This window comes from Triturus cristatus, chromosome 2_1 (genome assembly GCF_964204655.1).
Source record: "Triturus cristatus chromosome 2_1, aTriCri1.1, whole genome shotgun sequence".
Classification (NCBI taxonomy): Eukaryota; Metazoa; Chordata; class Amphibia; order Caudata; family Salamandridae; genus Triturus; species Triturus cristatus.
Window position 1 is genome coordinate 1158074390 of NC_140581.1, and position 22986 is coordinate 1158097375.

The 22986-nt window shown below is 46.4% G+C and overlaps 1 protein-coding gene across 1 annotated transcript in view; it reads left to right on the top strand.

Annotated features, from left to right (window-relative positions):
* The window catches only part of NCBP1 (nuclear cap binding protein subunit 1), a 614484-nt gene that overhangs the window by 29318 nt on the left and 562180 nt on the right, over window positions 1-22986 (top strand). Inside the window, exon 2 of the mRNA XM_085636602.1 lies at window positions 14292-14383. Coding sequence (XP_085492728.1) covers window positions 14292-14383 — 92 coding nt within the window. The remainder of the gene's footprint in view (window positions 1-14291; window positions 14384-22986) is intronic.

A 22986-nucleotide genomic window follows, 5' to 3' on the forward strand; every position in this document is an offset into this window, starting at 1 on the left:
CTTTCCTCCAGCATTCCAGCAAGTCTTTTGATAAAAGTGGTTACTTACTCTTGTTGGTAGGCCTAGTTCCCGCAGCAAGAAAGGCTCAAATACAATGTGAGGCCCTCAATATTCCCTGTCGCAAAAATGATCTGATTTGGCAATGGGGTATAAGCATTTTCTGGGCCGGGTATCAAGAGCCACCCTGGGAAATCTTCCAAACCGACAGTTCTGAAAACTAGACACCCAGGGGAGTCCAGGCTGGTATCCCACACATTTTTCTTACCCACAATGCCCTGCAAACCTCAAACTTTGCCTAAACTTGCACATTTGCTGTGCATTTCTGTGATGTAAACATCCGGAATCAGCTGAAATCCAAAACATTCCTACCACTCAGAGTTCTCCCACTCGTCCTGATATAAAAGCTAACTCACTTGTGTGGTTAGGCCTAGTTCATGCCACAGGCCAAGGACAATGGGAGTCTTGCGTAGCGACTCTCATTGAACTTGGTTTGATTTGTGCTTGTCGGGGACACTAGGCTAAGTTACACAAGTGGGATAGCATTTACATCAGGGCAACTGGGGAAACAAATTTTGTGGATTCCTGCTGATTCTGGAATTTTAGGCAAAGTTAGAGGTATGCAGGGCATTGTGGATAAGAAAACCGGTGTCTAGTGAGCTTTCTGCTCCCCACCTCACCCACCACTGGGGGGGGGGGTGGAGTGGAGGGGGAGCACTAGCCCATTGCACGCGCCCCCCCAACCATTCCCTGGTGGTCTAATGGGCTTTCTTTCCCCTGCCGAGGGTAGATTGGAAGAAAACCTTTCCAATCTGCCCGCACGTTGAGCAGAAAGACTGCTGGTATTTCTTATTTTCCGGTAGGTGTGTGGACTGGTCCCCGATGCCTGAGAAGGCCACCTACATCAATTTAACAAACTAAAAGCAATCTCTTGTGTCTAGTGGACCTCCCCCCCCCCCCCCCCCTTCCAACCTCCAGCCTGCCCCCCCTCGGGGGGGGGGGGGGCATTGTGGGCCTGGGTGAGGAGGTAACATTAGCCCATTGCAAGGGGGCAGTTATCCCTTCAAAAAATAGTCCGTGGTGATCTAGTGGGTAGATCATTGCTTGGGGATCGCCATCCTGTGGCTATTCCCAAGTGGGGATTCACTAGGGAAAGGTACCGCTGGGAATGGGAGATTCTCCCCTTTCCAATAACCTCTTCTGTCTGAATCTGTGCTTTGGGGCTGAGATCTCACCGATAAAGTGAAATGAGCCGATCAGCTCCTTTCACTTACATTTTCTCTGACTTGTCAGTGCGCCGTTTCAAAGGGGCAAAAACAAGCTTCGGATGCTGTGGATTTCCTGCCTCTGTTTCAAGGACGGCCTGGAGCGGTCCTTAGCACATGACTGGTGAAGAGGACGGCACAGAGCTGTCCTTTGCACAGAACTGGTTAAGTACTCCATTAATGATTGATAAGACAGGGAAGCCAGTACTCCTAGCTGCATTTCATTGAGTTGTTTGAAGTCCTTTCTGGCTGCCTTATTGTTGGGATGCTCCTAATGCACTCTGTGAGCTCTCACATTGTCTTTGGGGGTAGCCAGTCCCATGTGAGTAGGTCACAGTTTGGTCAGAAGACCTAGAATTTAAAGGACCAAGATATGTAATGCTTATACTAAATTTAAAATAATACATATCAAGGAGATCACTCAACTTTCCCTCTGTATTATTAATGCTGCTCACTACTTACTAGGAACAACCTCCATAATGGTGATTAGAAGTAACCAAAAGTAAACATGCCACTTGTAATGAAACTGCTAGATAAATCAGTGGCTACTAACAAGGTCCCCAATCTTTTCTTCCAATTTAAAATCTTTATAACATACTGTGGTGCTTTGATCCTAGTCAGAAATTTGAGAATGCTACACCCACTGTACAATCTACTCATGAAGTGGGGGGGCCTCACGGGGGAGGCTCCCGCGGAAATTGAAGGAGGTCAGAGGCCAGAACACAGCCCACCGGACGGGGTCCCACTAGTGGCCCAGGTGACAGATCTTCTACTTAGCTTGAGACAAGACATGTTGTTTAAGTTCGAAACCTCTGAGCAGAATCAGAAAGAGAATCAAGGAAAGTGTGGGATCCTCGAACAAAAGATCGATGGGATCGCCTTGCATACGGCAGTATTGGAGGAGGAGGAGGTGAAGGCACCGGGGAGACCACTGTAGTGAACTCTAAGGAAATAGTGGGCCTTAAGGAAGAGAATAGAACCTTACAAGAGGATCTGGAAAAACTTGAGCTGCATGTGAGGCGAAACACTGTCCGCATTCAGGGGGTCATTGAAAATGCAGAAGGGTCGGACATTAAAAGGTTTATATGTAAGTTACTGAGAGATCTGTTCCCGGACAAAATCGATATTTATTGGGGAAAAGAACTTCAAAGGGTCCACAGGGACCCCTATAGGCTACATCCAGGGAGGAAGGCTCCAAGAAGGATCCTAGTAATTTTCTTAAATTTTTCAATTAAGGAGCTGGTGTTGGGGCGTGCATTGAAAGATTGACAGTTGAAATTCGGGGACGTCACTCATCAAATTCGCTTTGATCTAGGCAAAAGGACTGCCCAGAGACAGTGGGCGTTGGGTGAAAAGATGAGTGAACTACGCTCCAAGGGGGCCCAGGTGCAGATGAAATTTCCTGTCATGCTTAAGATAATGTGGCGAAATAAAATGTATACAATTAGAGAACCTGTAGAAGTCGATGCCTTGTTAAAGCTGATGGGAAGCTCAGAATAGCGACATAAAATGTATATAGATGTATATAAAATGTTCACATGGTTTATATACGGAAGTAGTATGTCAAAAGAAAATATATAAACACCTAATCTGTATCTAATGTACATATAATAGACATTATTATGCCCTTTCTCTTTAGTTTCTCTTCTCACTTTCATGATTCTTTCTTTGTCGCACGGTGAGACCTAGAAGGCTTCTGGCTGGGAGATAGGGGGGGGTGTTCCCCTGGGGGTCTGGGGATGAGGGCACGGGTGGTTGGCAGCATTCGGGAGAAAAATAAAAAATATTGTCCTTACTCTGCTATTTGGTTGGTGGTCTTCATTAGGATATGCGGACTTACAAAGGGTGGCGCAACATGAGTTCAATTCTGAAGAGGTAGGCAGTAAATGGGTTCCAATGATCGACAGATGAAAAAGAATTTAGTACACTTTGTGTCCTGGAATGTAAATGGTTTGAGGTCTACAAGGAAGTTAGCTCGAGTAATAGAGTTTCTGAAGAAAATTGAGACCAATGTCATTTTATTGCAAGAAACCCATTTAATGAAACACAAATGTATAAACGCTCTTAAAAAATGGGCCTGGGTACAGGATATTTTGTGTTCAGATCAAAGTGGAAATATGAGGGGAGTAGCTATTCTTATAAGAAGCAACATGGGTATCGTACTGGAAAGCCATCAGACAGATTGTTCTGGGAGGTGGGTAATAGCTAAGATAAGAATACAAGGAACCTCTGTGGTTGCTGTTAATTATTACGGGCCCAATGAGGACAACCCAGATGCACTAATCAAACTTGAATCATGTCTGTTGTCATCTAGTGCCCCAGATGACCCCAGTGATTTTTGTAGGTGATTTTAATTTAGTCTTAAATAAAAGTTTGGATAGATCCTCCAAAGCTTAATATGTTACCCCATCAAAAACTATGGCAGTACTCCAAACCATGATGAATGAGCTAAACTTAATTGATATCTGGAGACACAAGATGGGTGATAAGAGGGATTTTACTTTTTTCACCAAAAAGTACGGCCACCATTCACGGATCGACTATTTTTTATTAGATCAGTACCTGCCATACTTTCAGATCATTTGGCTGCCCTCCTATCACTAAATCTCCAAACTAAGAGGGGTATAATAAGGTGGACCCTGGACAGGACAATCCTTCTAGATGAGGGGATTACACTTAAAATGAAAGAAGAGGCTGCGATCTTTTTTGAGGCCTACAACGGATCTGCAAAAGTTCAAATCGTATGGGATTCTTTTAAAGCTTTTTTAAGATCCATAGGCACTGCTGTCCGAGCGGGAGGTACAAAAGGCCTCATTTGAGAGCTCCAGTAACGTGGCCTCCCTTACGAAGCAATTAGAATTATTGCAAGCAGAATATCAAGGAGCCCTTGATAAGATACTATTGGACAGATGGAAGGTCAGCAAATTACAGCATTTTGCATATGGGAAGAAGAGCGGTTCTTTGCTAGCATGGAAAGTCATGGCTGATAAAGTTCGAAATCAAATAAGAAGTCTCAGAGAGCATACGACAGGCGACGTAGTGGATACTAATTCTAGAATTGGGTTGGAAGTCTCTAGACATATGAGCCAATTGTACAAAGAAGATATCTCCCCAGGGAGAGACAATATTGAAGGGTTCTTTAAGGATATCAAACTCCCATATCTAAGCGAGGATCAGAAGGCGACTTTAGTAGTCGAGATAACCGAGAAGGAGATCAGACAGCAGTTTAGAACAAGCATTTGCAATGCAATAGGTCTCGCATTTACGAGAGTTTGAGCTATTGACATTGCAAATGACAATGCCTTTTATTTTTGTTTTCGTTTTAAAAACATAAATAAAAGGCATTGTCATTTACAATGCCAATAGCTTACTCACGTAAATGCGAGACCTATTTGCATTGCAAATGCTTGTTTAAAAGGCAAGTAAGGCACCATTTTGTGGATGTGCGTCTGCGAGAGTGCTGCCTGCAGATCCCCTTTCTGGTCTGGTACCGTCATGATACTTGGTGCATTCCTGCTGTCACCGTTTACCAGCCAGGGTACGGCCAGGTTTGTAAACGGACAAGGTCAATCCAACAGGCAGTGACTATGCTTTACATTTATTATTTTCTGTTCTATATAGCGAGAACTCGGTCCAAGGGCTTCTGAGCGCTCTACATGAGCACCAAACTACTCACACGAGGTCAAATGCATATGTGTAGGCTCTGGGAGAATACGCGGTTTGCCCAGAATCACACAATGTGGAGCCGACGCAGGGTCTTGAACCGGTTTACTCCGTTCCAAACTTGAGCGCTTTGCATGAGCACTAGTTACGTTTAACACAGACACATTCATTTTTGGTAGGCACGGGGAGATTCGGTGATTTGCCCAGAATGACAGGATGTTGAGCGTGTCTGCCGAGACCCAAACCCAATTCCCCAGGTTTGAGGTCGACCCGCTCTAGCTGTTAGGCCACATCCTCTCCCCCTCGCAAGCTGTTATGTTTAGCAAAGTTATTGGGAGGTGTTTGCGGGTGTTAAGAGTCCAAACTTTGGATGGTAGAGCGGGCCTCTAAAAATTGATATCTGTGCCTAAGACTGCAGTTTTAACTAGTCACTTCCAACTCAAACCCTGAGAGTTCCATACTTTATTTGCCGCTGTTGCTAGCAGTTGTCAAGATCACACAATGTATGTTTAAATTGCCGATTTCAAACCCTAGCCTGGTAATGTGTACCAGCACAATAACACAACAAGCTGAAGTATGTTTTCAGAGGTGCTGGAGGGTGCTTGCCGCAGAAGTGCTATGACCCGTGCACTCGTAAAATGGGCACAAAGAGGAAGGCAAGAGAATCAAGGGGCTGTCACTGCGCTGTTTCGCGATAAATTAGGAAAGAATCTCGGTGTTTAACATCTCATAGGCCTGTGGCTTTGACCCGCGCGTTTCCTTCTATCTTCGGCACTGAAATTCAGACGTTAGCAGCACTCGTGGAAAAAGCACAGCGCCTAGACTCCAGACCGGGGTCTTTCGACCAGTTCAGAGACGCACAAATGGAATTATTTCCCACACCAAGTGCTGCTCTCTGCACCTCGCCAGCTGTGAAAAAATTAGAACGGGGTTTCGTTCCAGTGAAATCATTTACACACACATGCACACTTAATGCTAACACATCAACTAAACACGTTACCACTACACACACACACAATTGCATTTACCTCACACTCCCAAAGACGTAAATACGTACAATATATATACAAACACATCACACACACATGCGCATATATATGAAATGCTATGCTTAGCGCTGCTTTAAGAAAGGCGCCCATCCAGGCACTGCATGCAGAGCCAGGCGTGGCGGGTATTTGTAGGAATCTAGTTTCAGGTAGGTTCAGTCGCACTTATTGCCACGATGGCCGTTTGATACCTGTGCAAACAGGCTGTGTCTGGGCAGAGGCTGGTGGGAGGGAAGGGGTTGGGGCAGCTGGTCGGGAGGGGGATGAAAAGATGGGGGTGGAGGACAGGTGAGTAGAGATATTTGAAATAGTACGCAGTAAGTCAAGGGGAGATGAGAAAGAGCACGGTGTGTAGGGGCATATAAATGCAAGGGGGAGTACAGAAAAAGTCAAACACATGGCAGTGAGGTGGGTGACAGACTTTGGAAAGCCGAGGATGTTCTCTTGTGCAGCGCTACGAAGACACTAGCGGGGTTTAAACGAGGGCAGGAGAGGGGCTGCAGGTCTGAGCCAGACTGCTTGGGTTCTTCCAGACCCATTTTATAAGACTTTGGTAAATCTCTTCAGACTTCCATGCCCTTAACCAAGCACTCATTCGTCAGCATCATGCCTGTATATGGTCATTGAACTATGAGGTGACATGCTTTTTATAATGTGCAATTGGGAACCCATTCTCCTATTATAATAGCATTATATTAACCGCTTGTGTATCTAGCTACACAAACTGCATATCCGGCCATGCTTAAATAATGGGTAGTACACAACTCGGCATGTTACCAGTTTAGCACCAGCGGAAGTAACACAAGCACCTGAATCCCCTGCGTTAGCATCAAAAACATGAAGCGCAGGAGCTCAGATGGAAATACAACTCGAGAGAGTGTGATTTGAGGGCTGGGAACCGGTCCAAGCTTTCCCGGATTCTGTGCTCGGACTTGCACACTGGAGAGATGACTTGGCGAATGCTGGAAGGGCTCGAGAGGGGGCAGTAGGTCAAACACTCTGAGCCCCCTCCACCGCCACGGTCTAAACCAGTAGTTCCCCCATGTTCATCGGCAACCCGGAGGACAAGGAGCTGCTGCTTCCGGGTGCCTGGACACATCCGGAATGAAAAAGGGAGGGGTGAAAGCAGAGCAGCTACACGCAAGCCAGGATTTAAAGGTGCAGGCACTTCTCAGAAGTGCTCAATGTCAATATTAATTAAAAGAACATTGCGTGTGCCACAACAGACTGGCATTCGCGGCAACTGAATAATGGTTTTCCGGACTCGGAGGATGTGAAATCACGGCAGAAGAGAGGCCACAGAGGAGTTGGAATAAACAGAGCGGGCGTGAAAGCACGGCGGGAGAGACGCCAGGGACCTAGGGAGGGGGTGGAACAAACGGAGTGGGAGGTGTATGGGCGAGCGCAGACAGTGCAACACGAGCAGTCTGCACATGCACTCTACAACATAAAAAACAAGAGCGCACTGAAGCTGAGGAGGGGGGAGTGGGGGCGGGCATGCTTTATGACGCGTGGATTCTGCTTTAACAGTGCATTAAAGCAGGAAGGGAAGCGGCCGTACGGCCGCGAATGTGAAAGTGATCGCGATCACGATAAAACATCAAAGCGGCCGAGCGGCCGCGAAAGTGAAAGACAACGAGTGCTTTCAGGCTGCCAAATGGTGCGCGTGCCCGGCACACATGCACAGTAGTTGGCGGCCTGAAAGCACTCGTTTGCACTTCCAAAAGTGCTTACTATAAGTCTCGCCAGAGCAGCGCTAAAGCGCTGTCTCAGGCGAGACCTAAAAATGGCCAGAGGGAAGGCCGCTGGGCCGGATGGCCTCCCAATTGAGATTTACCTTTGCTTCTTGGATAATGTGATCCCAACTCTCAAGGAGCTTTTTAATGTAATATTAAGAGATGGGGAAGATCCTCCCTTAACCTGGGCTGAGGCAACAGTAATATTGATTTTGAAACCCAATAAGGACCCTCTCTTGGTCTATTCTTATCGGCCCATTTCATTGTTGAATACCGATTTATAAGGTTTTCGCAGGGATTTTGGCCACCAGGATAGTTAAGATCATTAAGTGTCTCATACACAACGACCAGAGAGGCTTTATTCCTGGGAGGCAGCTCAACGAGCTAACTTTCTTAATGCTTGGTGTAGTGGATATTGCGGAAACTTGTAATTTACCTGTAAGGCTCGTGGCAGTGGATGCCGCTAAGGCGATCGGGTCCACTGGCCATATCTTTGGGAGGTCCTAAAGAGATTTGGATTTCCTATTAATATAATAAAGGCCGTTCAACTTTTGTACCCTTCACCAAGAGCAAGGGGCCTCGTAAACGGAGAGCTAACTGAGTGGTTTAATATATTGCGTGGAACAAGACCGGGGTGTCCCCTGTCCCCGCTTTTGTTTAATATGTACATTGAACCATTTGCAACTTGGATTAGAAAGGATACTAACATCGTTCCTTTTAGATATAGAATTTTTGAGATCAAATTAGCTCTCTATGCGGACGATCTTTTACTCTATACCCTAAATCCACAATTGTCCATTCCTATATTAATGACCAAAGCGGAAGTATTTGGGAAGATATCAGGATATAGGGTGAATACAAATAAGACTGAGATCATGGAATGGAACCAACCAAAGCGGCCATTGCAGTCAAAACCGAGCATGCGCTATCTTGGCATTATAGTCACGCAGAAATTGCCGGAAGTCACTAATGTGAACTGGAAAAAGATCAGCCAAGAAGTAGGGAGACTGTTGGTTAGATGGGCAAATCTCCCTCTAAATTTATACGGTAGGGTTAACCTTATCAAGATGGTTATTTTACCCAAAATTACAATTCTTTTCAACTCCATACCATTATTTTTTGACAAAAGGGAAATGGTTAAACTTCAAGCAAAGTTGGGTAGCTTCATCTGGGCCTCCAAAGGTTCTCGCATATCTTGGAAAAGATTAAGGAGGAGACTGGAGAAATGGGGGGGGGCTTGCCCTGGCTGATTTGATGACTTGTGGGCAGGCTTTTTTCTTTAAGAACGGTCGGATGCTCCTAAATAAAGTAGATAGTTCTGCCATAGGAATCCTTTTTGAGGCAATGCTTGGTGAACTGAGGGAGGGCCAAGACCAATTTTTGTTTAAGTTTGGAGACCCGAAGTTTTTCAAAAAAGTAAGATTGAAGATCTTATTGGGGGCTTTGAAAGTATGGGTCCTCATCCGGAAAGAATTAGAAATTCCCTATTATTCATCTAGGGCCCTGATCTGGGAGTCAACGGGGACCCCGGAGTGTTTGAATGACTCACTCAGCCTCCCCTTAAGGAATGCAGGTATCTCTTGTTGGGGAGATTTGAAGATGGGAACTGAGGTAGTTGGTTGGGAAGCTCTGAATCTAATCACAGGGGGCCAACTAACCAGATTCAAGTATTACCAGCTCGCTGTGTGGTGGGTGAGTCAAGACTGGAACGAGGAGGAAGATGATACCTGGTTAGACCAAGCAATAAAAACTGGCACGGTTAAGAAGGAGATAGCCTTGTGGTATCACACTTAGGTCAACGCGGAAGATGACTTGGACAAGGATATTCAGAGGCTCTGGGGAGACTAGATGCTGAATATAAATCTGAGAGGGGTTCTTTCGCAATGCTTAGAGAGACTGTTAAACCTGCCTATTTTAAAAATACAACCATCTCTTGACTGCCTACAGAGTCTATTGGTCCCTAGCGAGATTAGAAAAACTCTCGGGGTCACATTACGAATGCCCAAGATGCAGAGATTCCGCAGGGGATGATTTTCACATGTTTTTAACATGCCCAGCCATTATGAAGTTTTGGTCGGAGGTATGCAAGTTTTTAACTGAAGTCACAGGTATCTTAGTGAGGGTAAGTCCCCGCCTGGTGATTTTTGGACTTTGGCATGACAATCCCATTGGCATGAGTAGACTAGATGCAAGGTTTATTTTCTATGTAATTCTTTTAGGAAGACGGGAGATTTGTAAATCATGGAAGTCGGATGTCCCACCTACTTCACTGGAATGCACAAAAAGTGATATATATATATATATATATATATATATATATGTGTGTAAACAGGACCTAATATGTGATCCCAGCAGTTGAGAAAATATGGGTTGCGCTGGTGGATTGGACTCCAAGCCGGAGGTCCAATGATTAAGCCAATGTTAAGCCGTCGGTCCGGTTCCCTTCCGTGTTACGGGCACTCCAGGGAAGGGTGTAAGTGGAAACGACTTTTCTTCTTAAGTGGATGACTCCAACCTGGCCTGGATTACCAGAGAAGGATGGGAGTATAGCCAATACGTACATTAGCAGAATGAGGACATAAAAAAAAAAAAATTAAAAAAAAGAAATCTGAGAATGCAAGTAGGCAGTCTATGACAGAAGTAGCCTCTGAGGTGGATCCTTTTTCTGTGTTTACTATGCACATCAAAGGCTCTTCCTGTTTATCTTTGTGCTATTTATTATGCGTGCCATGTCTGGCCCCCTTAAAATCCTTCTGTCTTCTTTATTTCACCTACGATGGATGATGAGGATGATCCAAAGTTGTTACATAGAATTTTATGATTGTTTCCTAAAAGGAAGCAATCCTTTCCATTTTCAGGGTGGTAATGACCCATCAAAAGTCCAGTGCACCCCTTCATCTTTCAAATTGAGCATTATGATGGTACTGTTGGAAACAACAAGATCATAATTCTCAATCTCCGAGTATTAGGCTAATTTGGATGCCACCAGGAAGTAGCATACAGTTGGTGGGGGTGGAGAACAAAATGAGGAGGCACATCTATTTGGTTTCATTACCTGCTAAAGAGCTGTGAAACCACGATATCTATTTCCCTGATAATAGCTGACAAAGCCGATCATTCCTTGTAAAGTATTGGTTCTCAGTTGTGTGCTATAGTGATAACCCTTTTTTATTGGCATTACCAACATCTAATTTAAAGAGGAATGTAAATGTTTCTATTGTTTCAGCTCCTCTATCCCCCAACTTGTGTCTACCTGTTTAGGAAGGTAGTTGAATGAGCAACGCGGTCCTGCATGCTAAAACTGAGAATTTATCAAAACTAGGATGTAGTTGATTGATAAGTGGCAAACCCTCTTCGCGTCACTCTAGTCTCATTCACATGCTCTTTTGGGAAGGTCTGTCCAAATAATTCGATGACAAATGATCTAATGCCAAAGACTTTTTTTTTTCTTCTTCCTTGACCTCAACTAGACACAGGGTACCTCCACAATGGCATTTTTTTGATGACCTTGATTTTAGTAGATATATTATCAGCAGTATGTGCAACTCTCCCAAGGATGTGGCAATCCATGTGGATATGTCCATAACTTCAGCAGAATGTTTCTTCAGATCTTTCATTTGGTTCTTGTTATCTGTATAATGATCAGGTGTAGTCATTCATTCTCTTTTGCGTATTGGCTAAACCCTTGGCTTGGAAGTTAGCCCATGTTTGCTGTTGATTCAGTAGTAGCAGGTTGAAGATAGCCTGTAAGGAAGGGCCACCCTTGATGGACTCCAGAGTGCCTGGGACTGAGTTTGTGGTGTTAAGTTGTCTGGATAAATAGGGTAAATCTACATGTTTTTCCATAGTCCCCTTTGAGCCCCAGCTCCATTACGCACATTTAGGACTGTTTGGAAAAAGTACTTGGATTTGCCTGCCAGGGAATGGTGTCCTCTGCGCCCAGATACTGGCAAAACAAAATTCTAAGTGGGTTCAAAATCTGACTTTTTTTCCCAGTGAACTAATGATAAACTATGTAGGCTCATTAAAATTCAGCTTTTTATTCAAACCATGCTTTGTTTGTCATTGCCGGGCTGTAGTTTTTTGATGGTGTCACCCTATACAAGTGCGGGATGGTCTTGACATTTGGTGTGTTACATGTTTCTCTACCCAGTCACTTTTTGTGTTCTGCACAATTCTATGCGTTTATTTTTTTGGGGGGTGGGGGTGGGGGAAGTTTGAAGACTGCCAGAAAGTGCAGCTGTCTGGTTTAAAGACCTCTTGGGGGCAGGCTTTAGACTTACCTAGATTCCACCCATTGCTTGTCATTGACTTTTTGGTTTGTAACTTATATTTGCTTGCATTCTTTTCACTGTCTTTGTTTAGGCCAACCAGCATGTCTTTGTCTCTCATTTGAAGCATAGCTACTTGACTGGTTCCTTTTATTCTTTCATGAGTACTTAATTTTTTGTTTTATTGTTTAAATCACGAGGCACACCTTTAGGTTGCTTGTGTTTTCAGGAGTCTTCATGTATGCCAGTTCAGGGAGCAGCTGGTGCAGCTCAGTGGGTCTAATTAATGTACTGTATTTCTTTGAAAAGATGTCCTACATCGTATGTGCATTGCTACACTTTTGACAGCAAGGATGATTCAATATTTAAACCACTTTCATAGCAATCCACTTCAAGTCTCTCTCCACATTTTGTTCAGTTTTATTTTCCTCTGAGAATTATCTTTTCGCATGGCTGAATATACACGAGAGTTAATCAGTCAGTAATGCCTGTGACCATGATGGAGTTCAAAGGCAAATGAAAAATAAAAAGCCCTTTGAATTTTGGTATTATTTTTGGCCCATTTGGTGTGCACTCAAAGACAGAGGTCAAACGTCAAGCCATCTAACAAATTGCTGTTTCTTTTAAAATCGGGATTGTTTAATTTTCTTTCTCTGACTCCAAAATGAGAGGATTTTGTAATGTGGACAACGCGATAATCTTGATGGGTACAGGGAGTGTAAAAGGAAAGACCTGGAGGGTGCCATTTTTTCCTAGCACACATTTAAATGCCTGTAAGTGTACTGTACAAATATTTCAGTATATATTAGCAGTGAAGAAAACGCAAATGAAGCACATATTTTGCTCTTCTGAAGGGTGATGAACAGATTTTAATAGAAACAAAATTAATTCATACCGTTAGTGATGGGCAAATGAAACCTTCATAAACTCTGTGCGCTGCATAGTTTTATCAATAAAACTGCAGGTCTCTGCAAATTTAGTAGGCATTTCATTGGAATATGTTATCTGGAAATGATAGTGCACTACAACACCATATTTTATACTATATTTGCACCAGTGTGGTCAAAAATATACCACCAACTACATACTACACTCTTAGTTCCCTCTTGCTTAATACATTTGCTACTCTGTTCCTTGTGGGACTAATATATTCATTACAATCCCTTTGACTTGAGTAATGTAACATTAATTGTAACCCCCCTATGAAAATTGTTAGGGCACCACTGGTGCATACCAATTGCGAAATGTCATTTGCATGTGAGTACTGTTGGTACACTTTTAACAATCCTGTTGTCTCTGCACATTTTGAAGAAGCAGCGTACATGAACTTTAATAGTATTTGCTCAAATATCTGCCGCACAGTTCTCAGGTTTTACATCAGAATTACGGGTTAACTAACCTACCCAAAAAGACTTCCACCAGTAAAGCCTATATGGAAATTACTATATTATCTCTAATTCACATCTCAACAAAACATTATACCTGATGTTAATATGACCCACTGAAAACAGAGCAGGGACACATTCAGAGGACTTTCCACAAAAATGAATATAAAGAGTGATAATTAAAAGCAGTTATGTAAGTGTTTGCACGAATATATCAACAATTAGATGAACCACCTAATATGCTGCTTTTATTAGCAACACTTATTGCCAAGTCTTGACAAAGCAGGCAGTCTTTCTCAATGTTTGTAGCTCATGCTAGCTTAACTGAGCTGGTTCTTAACTATTCCTAATTCTTTACAGATAAGAGAATAAAGGAACAAAGAAATTGTGAGGCCTAAGGTTCTATTTAATTTGGGTTCAATAATCAAGTTGCTTTCTTCACACACTCTCCTTGTTAATGGTAGAAATAGCAATCAACCCAGGTTTACGCAAGGGTACGATAGCTGTATAGCGACTGAGATACAGCATAACAAAGTGTTGTCAAAACTGTCTCTTCTACAAACTAGGAGAATCATTTCATTGGTAGTATAGAATGAAACTCTCAAAGTATCTCCTAATTACAATCTATACCTTGTAGCTTCTTTGCACCAGCTACACCCATGTTCCATCCACCTCTCCAATGACGACCACCCAGCTAGTATTAATGAGGTGCTTGGCCACACTAGACTACTGTTTTGCCACTAGGAAAATGTTTGCGATTACCCATAGTGTCCAACATCACTAAAAACCATTGGCAAGGCAAACCGGTGCCAAAGGCGAGACCTATTGGCTTTGCCAATACTTGTTTAAATGTGCAGTGCCATAGTCTAAATACATTTTGAACAGCTTGCTTAACCTAATTAAACCTTGTGTTTGTTCCTTTTCTAAGGTGGTGGGCAGCCACACAAAAGGAGAAGAACATCTGAACCAGTTGAAATTGAAGATAGACTTGAATCGTTGATATGCAGAGTGGGAGAGAAGGTAACATTCTTTATTTTAATTTATCCCTCATTATCCAGCAAATTGTAGACCTATTGGAAATGTAAACCATACAAGAGAAATTATAGATGGTGAGCAGAGAACCAAAAGGGTGTTGACAAAGTATTTAAAGAATGTGTTGCTTATCTAAATATCTACTTGTAGGAAAGTGCCCCTTTTTGCATGGTTTCCCCCGAACTTTGTTGCCAGATACCTGATGCCAGCTCAACTGAGTGTGCTGGGACCTTGCTAATCAGCCCTCTGCACCAGTGTTCTTTCACAAAACTGTCCCTTTGTTTCCACAAGTGGCACACCTCTGGGCCACATGTAAGTCCCTTGTAAAATGTACCACTGGTACCAAGGGCCCTGTGACCAGAGAGGGCCACTAAAGGGCTGCAGCATGAATTATCCCACCCTCTGAGATACCTCACTTTAACACCCACACATTGCCATTGCGGGCTGCATGCCTTGGTGCAAACCAAACTTGACATGACACACCTCACTGTGTGCCATGCCCCCCCAACACTGCCTGTGGCATGGGTAAGTCACCCCTCTAGCAGACCTCACAGCCCTAAGGCATGGTGCACCATACCACAGATGAGGGCATAGCTGCATGAGCAATGTGCCCCTACAGTGTTTGTGCTATTTTCAGACATCGTAAGTGTAGTGAGCCGTTTTGAGTACATGGGCTTGGAGTTTGTCATTAGGAACCCCACAACTCCATGATGGCTTTACTGAAAACTGTAGTTTTTGTTTACCAAACGTCTCAGTATAATAAACCTGCACTGATGACAGTGTTGGACTTATTATAAAATGCATTCAGAATGCAGCTTAAAGGTGCCCCCTTAAAAACAACCAAGTTCTAGTGTATTGGCTGACTGATCCCTGCCAGTCACCACCAGACAGGATTCTGACCTCATGGGGTGAGAGCCTTTGTACTCTCAGAGGCCAGGAACAAGGCCTGCTCTGGGTGGAGATGCTTTACACCTTCCCCTGGCAGGAACAGCAACATTTAACGGTGAGCCTCAAAGGCGCTCACCTTGTCGTGTGTTGATTTGGGCAACTCCTACTAGTAGGGATGCCCATTCCCCCTGTCCAGGCCCACTTTTGGTGGCAAGACAGGTGGGAGAATTAGTAAGCAGAGTAGGAGTGTCCAACTCAGCCGGGCACACTGCTAGTGTCGCCAGGAGCTGAGGTCAACCCTTCTCTTAGAAATTCTCCATCTTGAATTGGAGAATTGGTCCCAATAAGAACAGGGATGTGCGCCTCTCCCCATAGGGAGGAGGCACTCAAAGGGTGTGGTCACCCTAGGGGACAGTAGCCATTGGCTACTGCCCTCCGACCACAGTAACGCCCTTAAATTTAGAGAACTCCCCTGAACCTTGTCCCTCCAATTCAATGACCTATGAAGAACGACCAAAGAGCCGTTCAGCAGTGGAGAAGGCAACTGACATGAACCCAGCCTTACCGGCCTGTTTCCTCCGCCAGCGACCCTGCCCTCAGAAATCAGCGTGGCCTACAGCCAGCAACCCCAGGAACCTTGGTGGACCTGTGCTGTCTTCAACAAAGACTCCTGTCTCCCATGGACACCGGATTTGTCCAGCCAAGAAACCAACACAAAGACTCCGGATCCAGCCGGATCCGCAGCACTTGCACCCCTCTGCACTTGATGCCCACGGCCTGAGTCCAGGTGGCCCATCTACCCAGTGAGGTCTCCCCGGTGATCCTGACTTGCAATCCAGCGTTCGAGGGCCTCTCCTGCCCTCCCCCTCGACGCCAGCATCCTCAATCTGAAGGGTGCCCCCGCCTGTGACCGGATCTGGGGTGAGAACCCTACCTCGAAAGATGCACCTGCAGCCCCCCCGGCCTTGGTGTGCCCAACAGATGGTGTCCCGACATCCCACCACTATCCAACTTACCTCTCCAGTTGTGGGAATCCTTGACCGATCTCCGAAACTAAGCCTGCAGCCGTTCTCCCCTACCAAGGCTTTCCATTGATTTTAACAGGGCCCGACACCTGCTTTGTGCACTCCACCAGACTGCCCCAGCACCGCTAGTCGTGCAGTCTCTGTGCTCTTTGGTGGCCCCTCCAGTGCTGATCTTAATCCCCAGGACCCATGTCCATGAACCTCAGGGACTCGCCTGTAACCGGTAACTCTTTGAGGTTCCCCCTGCCTCCATAGGATAACATTGAGCCCAGTGACCTCTGCACCTGGCAGTCCCAGTGCGGCTGGTTGTGCAGTACCTACCTTGGTCAGACCCTGGCCAAGTGTTGACCCGAACCCCGGAGACTGAACTTGAGAACCGCTTACTTACCTGTAAGTTAGTCACCTGTCTTTTCCCATAGGATTGCATTGGTCTCTCATTGAATTGTATTAAGTGTGATCCTGCATACAAAGTATCTTTCTGTATTGAAAAGCTTTTCATGCACATGCAAATTATTGTTTGATACTATACAAAACCAACTGACAGTAATTGAAAGTATTGCACAAAAGTCTACTTGTCTTTAACGGAGTTCAACTTGGTTCCTAGAAATAAAAAGTAAAAAAGTAAGATTTGTTTTACTAACCTTGGCCTGGAGTCGTCCTTGAGTGTGTGTTTCTGCCTTGTATGAGTATGTACACCAAGTGTATTCACACTACTCTCGGATAAGCCTAACTGCTCATCCCAGCTAGCACTAAATTGAGAGTAAGGTATTATCTACTTTAACCTCTGCCATGCCTTTGGGGCTCACTGGACTCCATGCAGATTATGGTATAGTATGTACAGAGCCAGCTTCCTACATTGGATCAGCGGTGGGGTCTACATCTTTGCATTTGTTGGACTACTCAGCCAATACCTAATCATGTGACAGAACTTCTAAATTGTACTTGGATTCTGATTTTTGTTTTGACAATTTTTCAAAGTTTTTAAAAGTCTTGTTAGGACCTTGGTTTAGTCCCTTTTAGTATTTTTAGAAATGTAAAACTTACTACAGCTAGGGGTAAACTTATTTTAGATATCACTAAATGGTTTACAGCCTTTAAGAGAGCTTGTGGAATGAGGAAAGTGACAGTCATACTGGGGAGCCTTACTTTGGGAGCTATTCTCTGATAACTGCAGCAACAGAATTTAGACCCTCACTGGGGCAGATGCTGAGTCCTATGACCTTATGAATGGCACGCTGATTAGAGGGCTTTAGACTCTCAACTGAATAGTATAGAATTAGATTCAGGGGGGCTCACAAAACCCCAAGCCTGTCCTGGGTTGACTTCATAGACTAATCAGTCAAAACACTAGATGGTTGATTAACTGGAAGTGAGGTACATGAATGTTTTGGGCTTTATAATCTCATGGTGAAAGAACACATATTAAGCAATTGCAAAAACGAAACGTTGCATCAGTGTCTGGTGGACCTAGATCTAATATCTCCCCAAGAATTGGGGAAAGAATGCAGACCATTGGGTCAAGGCTAGGATGACCAGAACTTCCACTGGGGGAGACCAAAAGAAAGGGGTTAGAAAACCTTCCCTGGGGAAAGGGTGTGATCTCCACCCCCCCCAACCCCCACCCCACCAAAAGATAAAAACCAAGAGACTTCTAAAGGCCCAAAAAATCTGTTCAGAAGGTTGGGCCCTAGAATGAAAAATTTCCTAGCTATCGTAACGGAAAGTTTCAATTCTATTAAGGACTCGGAGGCAAGGATTATGCTATCCTTTCTTTACTTTATCGAATAGCAGCCATTTGTAGATAGTGAACAAACTACTATTCCTATGAACCATAGGGAATAAACAAGCAAAAATCAATAGAACTTGTCCATGGCCAGAGTGTCCCATCTTCTGTCCAATCACAGTTCCCCCGAGGGCTGACGGTCCTCTGTCTTTGTCTACTCTTCCTCTTTCATCGCTCGGTCAGCCATCAAAGACGCTTCATGAATCTTGTTTGCTCGAATCGCCTGCAGGGAGCAAAGGCATAGCGTGAGCGACAGAAATAGCTAAGGATCAAACCTGCGGAAAAAGTCACTTAAGTTCAAGCACAAGGCAGTCAACATCAAGGAACAGAAAATGCTTTACTTACTTCAATATGAGGGAGGGAAGACCAACAAGGAAGTTGTACCCTGGGTGGGATAATCCTCGCCTCCGAGTCCTTAATAGAATTGAAACTTTCCGTTACAATAGCAAGGACATTTTTCATTCTATGTCAGGACCGGAGGCGAGGATTATGCTCGTTTGAAAGCCTGCTCACAACCAAATGAGCCATATCAATAACGGGTTTAAAGTAAAACTGCTTAAAGGTAGAGTCTGTAGACCAGTCTGCAGCATTCAGAATGTCTTCTAGACGAGCTCCCAGGGTAAATGCTTTTGAGGCCATTGCCCCTCTAGCGGAATGAGCACCAAACATACGGAGGTCTATACCAGCCTCCTGCATCACAAAACAAACCCAACGGGCAATCGTGGGGCAGGACACAGCCTTGTAGGGCTTCTTTAGCTCAAAGAGGAGCTGTCGCTCTCCGGGAGGACGGTATTCTTCTGCCATCTCCTCGTAGGCCTTGAGACAAGCCACTACTCATAGCTTCGGGGAGTCCGAGAAAGCCGGGTAGGATATCCACACTTGGTGCGCCTACGGACAGTAAAGGTAACCCCCGCAGGGGAAAAAATTCTACCAGACACGTCCAGAGCTCTGACGTCCGAGACCCGTCTGCGTGAGACCAAGCAGAGGAGCATGGCTAACTTCGTGGAAAGCTCCTTCCTAGAAAGTAATCTGCCAAGACAGAAATAGGTTCAGGACCCAGTTAACGTCCCATAACTGGCAATACCGCGGTTCAGGAGCCAGCGAAAGGCGAATGCCCCGAAGGAGGTGACAAACCAGAGGACGGTCCCCGACCAGGGACCCGTCCACGAGGGAGTGGCCGGCAGAGATGGCGGAGCGGAAGGTATTGACGGTCCTATAGGCTAAGCCCTCCACCGCTAACGCAGCCAAAAAATTGAGGATGGAAGTTGCATCCGCTGCCACGGGATCGACACTGTCGCAGACACCAACAACACCACCGTTTACAAGAGGAACAATATCTTTTGACAGTACTGTCCGCCCAGGCCTTGGACATGAACTTTTCAGCTGCTCCTGAAAGGCCCGGGAGCGCCCATCGTCTCCTGTAATCCGCCATGCCGTCAGGGATAGGGAGCCCTGCTCTATCAGCGGATGAGGAACTCCGTTCGGACTGAGAAAGAGAGACGGAAAAAGGGGGAGAGGGATTGGAAAATCCCACGTAAGTTCCAGAAGAACCGTAAACCAAACTTGCGACCTCCAAATTGGCGAAATGAGCACCATGCTCGCTTGTTGCCGCCGCACCTGGGCTGACACCCGGGTGATCAAGGCATAACCTGCTTCCTCCTGCCAGTTCTGCAGGAACGCATCTGTCTTCTCCGCCAGAGGATCCGGCTTCCAACTGAAGAATCGGGGAAGCTGGTGATCCAAGCGAGATGCAAAAAGGTCTACTGAGAAGGGACCCCAGATACTGAGATCCGCAAACACCCCCGGATGTAGCTTCCAAAGGCTCATGTTGTGAAAATGATGGGATTGGAAGTCTGCTACTTGGTTGTCCTGACCGGGAAGATGCTCTGCAGACACTAAGATCTGGTGATCCTGGCAATACTGCCAAAAATGTGCCGCCAAGTCTGAGAGGGCTTTGGAACATGTGCCTCTGAGATGATTTATATAGCGAACCGCTGAGATGTCCATTTTGAGAAGGATACCGGACCGGATCGAATCCTTGGTCCAGCACTGGATCGCAAACTACCCCGCCAGCAGCTCCAGACAGGTGATGTGTAACCGTTGCTCCTGCGGAGACCACACACTGCCCGTGGAGAAGTCGCCACACCTCGCGCCCCAACCGGACCTGCTCGCGTCGGACTCGATAACAATATCTGGCGCGGAACCGCAAATGGCTCGACCATTCCACGCTTCCATGTTTGAGAGCCACCAGTGAATTTCTTCTGTGGCATCCGTTGACAGACTCACTTTGTGGGAATGAGAGCGGCCTCGTCGCAGATGCGTAGTCTTGTGCCGTTGAAGAGCTCTGTAGTGGAGCGGACCAGGAAATATAGCCTGTATAGAAGCCGAAAGGAGGCCCACAATGAGTCAACTTGCGGGAGGGAAGGCTGAGGGTGGCCTCCACGGAGTCCAAATCCAAGAAAAAACACTTTCTGTGAAGGTTTTGGATTCGTTGATCACAAACCCAAGGCTCTGAAGGAGGTTGACCGCCGACTGGAGGGGACGAGAGAGGGTGCTGGGGTCTTGCGCCATCAGGAGGATGTCGTTGAGGTAGACAATGAGCCGCATGCCCGGGGCACAGAGGCGCTCGATAACCGGTCGAAGAACCTTGGTGAAACACCAAGGGGCGGAGGACAGGCCGAACGGAAGAGTGGCAAACTCGTACACCTTGTCCCGCCAACAAAACTGTAGAAACCGCCGGTGAGGTTGGAAGATTGGGATCGCGAGATAAGTATCCTTGAGGTGGAGGCGCACCATCCAGTCGTTGGGGCGAAGAATATCGCGCAGCAGATGGATACCCTCCATCTTGAAGAGGCCGTAAACTAGCCACTCGTTGAACTCTCGCAAATTGATGACCGGCCTCTGACCCCCATCCGGTTTGTCCACCAGGATGTGGTTGCTGAGAAATCCCCTTGGGTGAGGTAGAGACTCTACAATCGCCTCATTGGGAAGGAGAGACGAACCTCTTGGTCGACCAACTCTGCCTCCCCAGCAGAGAAGCATAGCGCGCGCGGTGGTACGGGCTGTAGCGGTTCCCCATGAAACTCTGTGAAAGCCCCGCACGGTTGGCAAAAGCCAAGCGTCCCCCCGTGATGGAAGTCCAAACCGGGGAAAAACTCACCAGACGGCCCCCCACTTTTAGAAGGGAAGAAGGGAGAACACTCACTGCAAGAGCTGGAGGCGCCGCCACCTCTACTGCCTCTGTTCTTGCCTCGTCGTCCACACGTCGGGTAAAAGTTGCCGAAGCGGGCCTGTTCTTGGTACTGCCCGGAGGATCCTTGACCTCTTTGCTGGTTGGGACGGCCGGACGAGCGGCCCCTACCTCGTCCGGCCCCTCGGAAAACCTGAGGGCGAAACACCTTCCTGATAGATTGGGCCCTGATGAGGGAGGTAAAGGTATTGACAAACTTCCCGAGTTCCTTGATGAAAGGCTCACCAAAGAGGCCACGCTGAGCAATGGCGCCCGCCTCCTAGTCGGCCAGGTCCCCCAACTTGTGATCAACCTTAATGAGCAGAGACCTGCGCTGCTCAGATATCGCACAGTTGGCGTTTCCCAAAAACACCACTAATAGTTGGGCCCATGAGGAAAGATTGTCTGGGGAAATCAGGGAACCCGAGGCCTTAGCCTCCTCGGCCATATCAGGTATTTTGGTAACTGGCCCCAAAATATCAAGCAGCTTGTCTTGGCAATCCCGCCAAGACCTGTTGATGCCCTTCTTAGGGTCTTTGACAAATTTTTGCAGAAAAGTTCCCATTCTAGGGTCAATGTCGGGCATGACGGCCACTTTCCCCTCAAGGGATGTACGGGGGGTACTCTGCCCGAAGACAATTACGGGTAGCTGGCTCAAGGGGCAGCGGATCCGACTGGCTACGTATTGGGCAAACTTCTCCGAGGGAGCCCAGTCAGAGGACTTTGCTGCTCAAGTGTCTCTGTAATACTGACTCAGAAATGTACAAGAGTGTTTTCAATGCTGAGAAGCCTAAAAAGTACTGACCCCCAGGGCAGAAAACTGCCACAGGCTGCCTAATGGCAGACTACAGACCCAGAAAATAACCTTCGGGCGTTCAAGGGGGCGTAAATCAATAACTGCCTAATGGCAACAACAGACCCGGGTCAAGAATGTCTAGAGCAGGCAAGACCAGGAAAACCCCCCACGACGATGCGGCTTCGGACTCTGCAGCGCATTGAATGCGCCGAGACCGGCACGCATGCCGCGGGCGAGCGTGCACACAGGCGCCCTCTGGTGGCTGACAGACGTCACCGCAGCACCAATGCACAGCGGCTAGGGAGCTCAGACGCTCCCACGGCTGGACGCGGGCCGCCGAGTAGCTGCGGCACCACACTGAAAACAAACCTGTAGGAAAAGAAGCAAACACCGCAGAATCTGAAAAAACAGCGGGAACCTCGGCGAGAGTGCGCCCACCACAAACAGTGGTGCACGTGTGCCGCTAACACACAAGCCGTGAGGGAAACCGCTTGAGGCAGAGCTCGCAGCGCAACGCGCCCCGTGAGACACAAGTAGAATAACAATAGCGGAATCGCCGCTCGGCACAATTACAGATAACGAATACAACGCAAATATCATACACAGAGGCAAAAAGCATGACTTATCTTGGCTGCAAGCAGCGAAGGAAGAGTAGACGGAGACAGAGGTCTGTCAGCCCTGGGGGGGTGGGGGGGAGCTGTGATTGGACAGAAGATGGGACACTCTGGCCATGGACAAGCTCTATTGCTTTTTGCTTGTTTATTCCCTATGGTTCGTGGGAATAGTAGTCTGTTTACTATCTACAAATGGCTGCTATTCAATAAAGTGAAGAAAGGATAGCATAATCCTCGCCTCCGGTCCTGACATAGA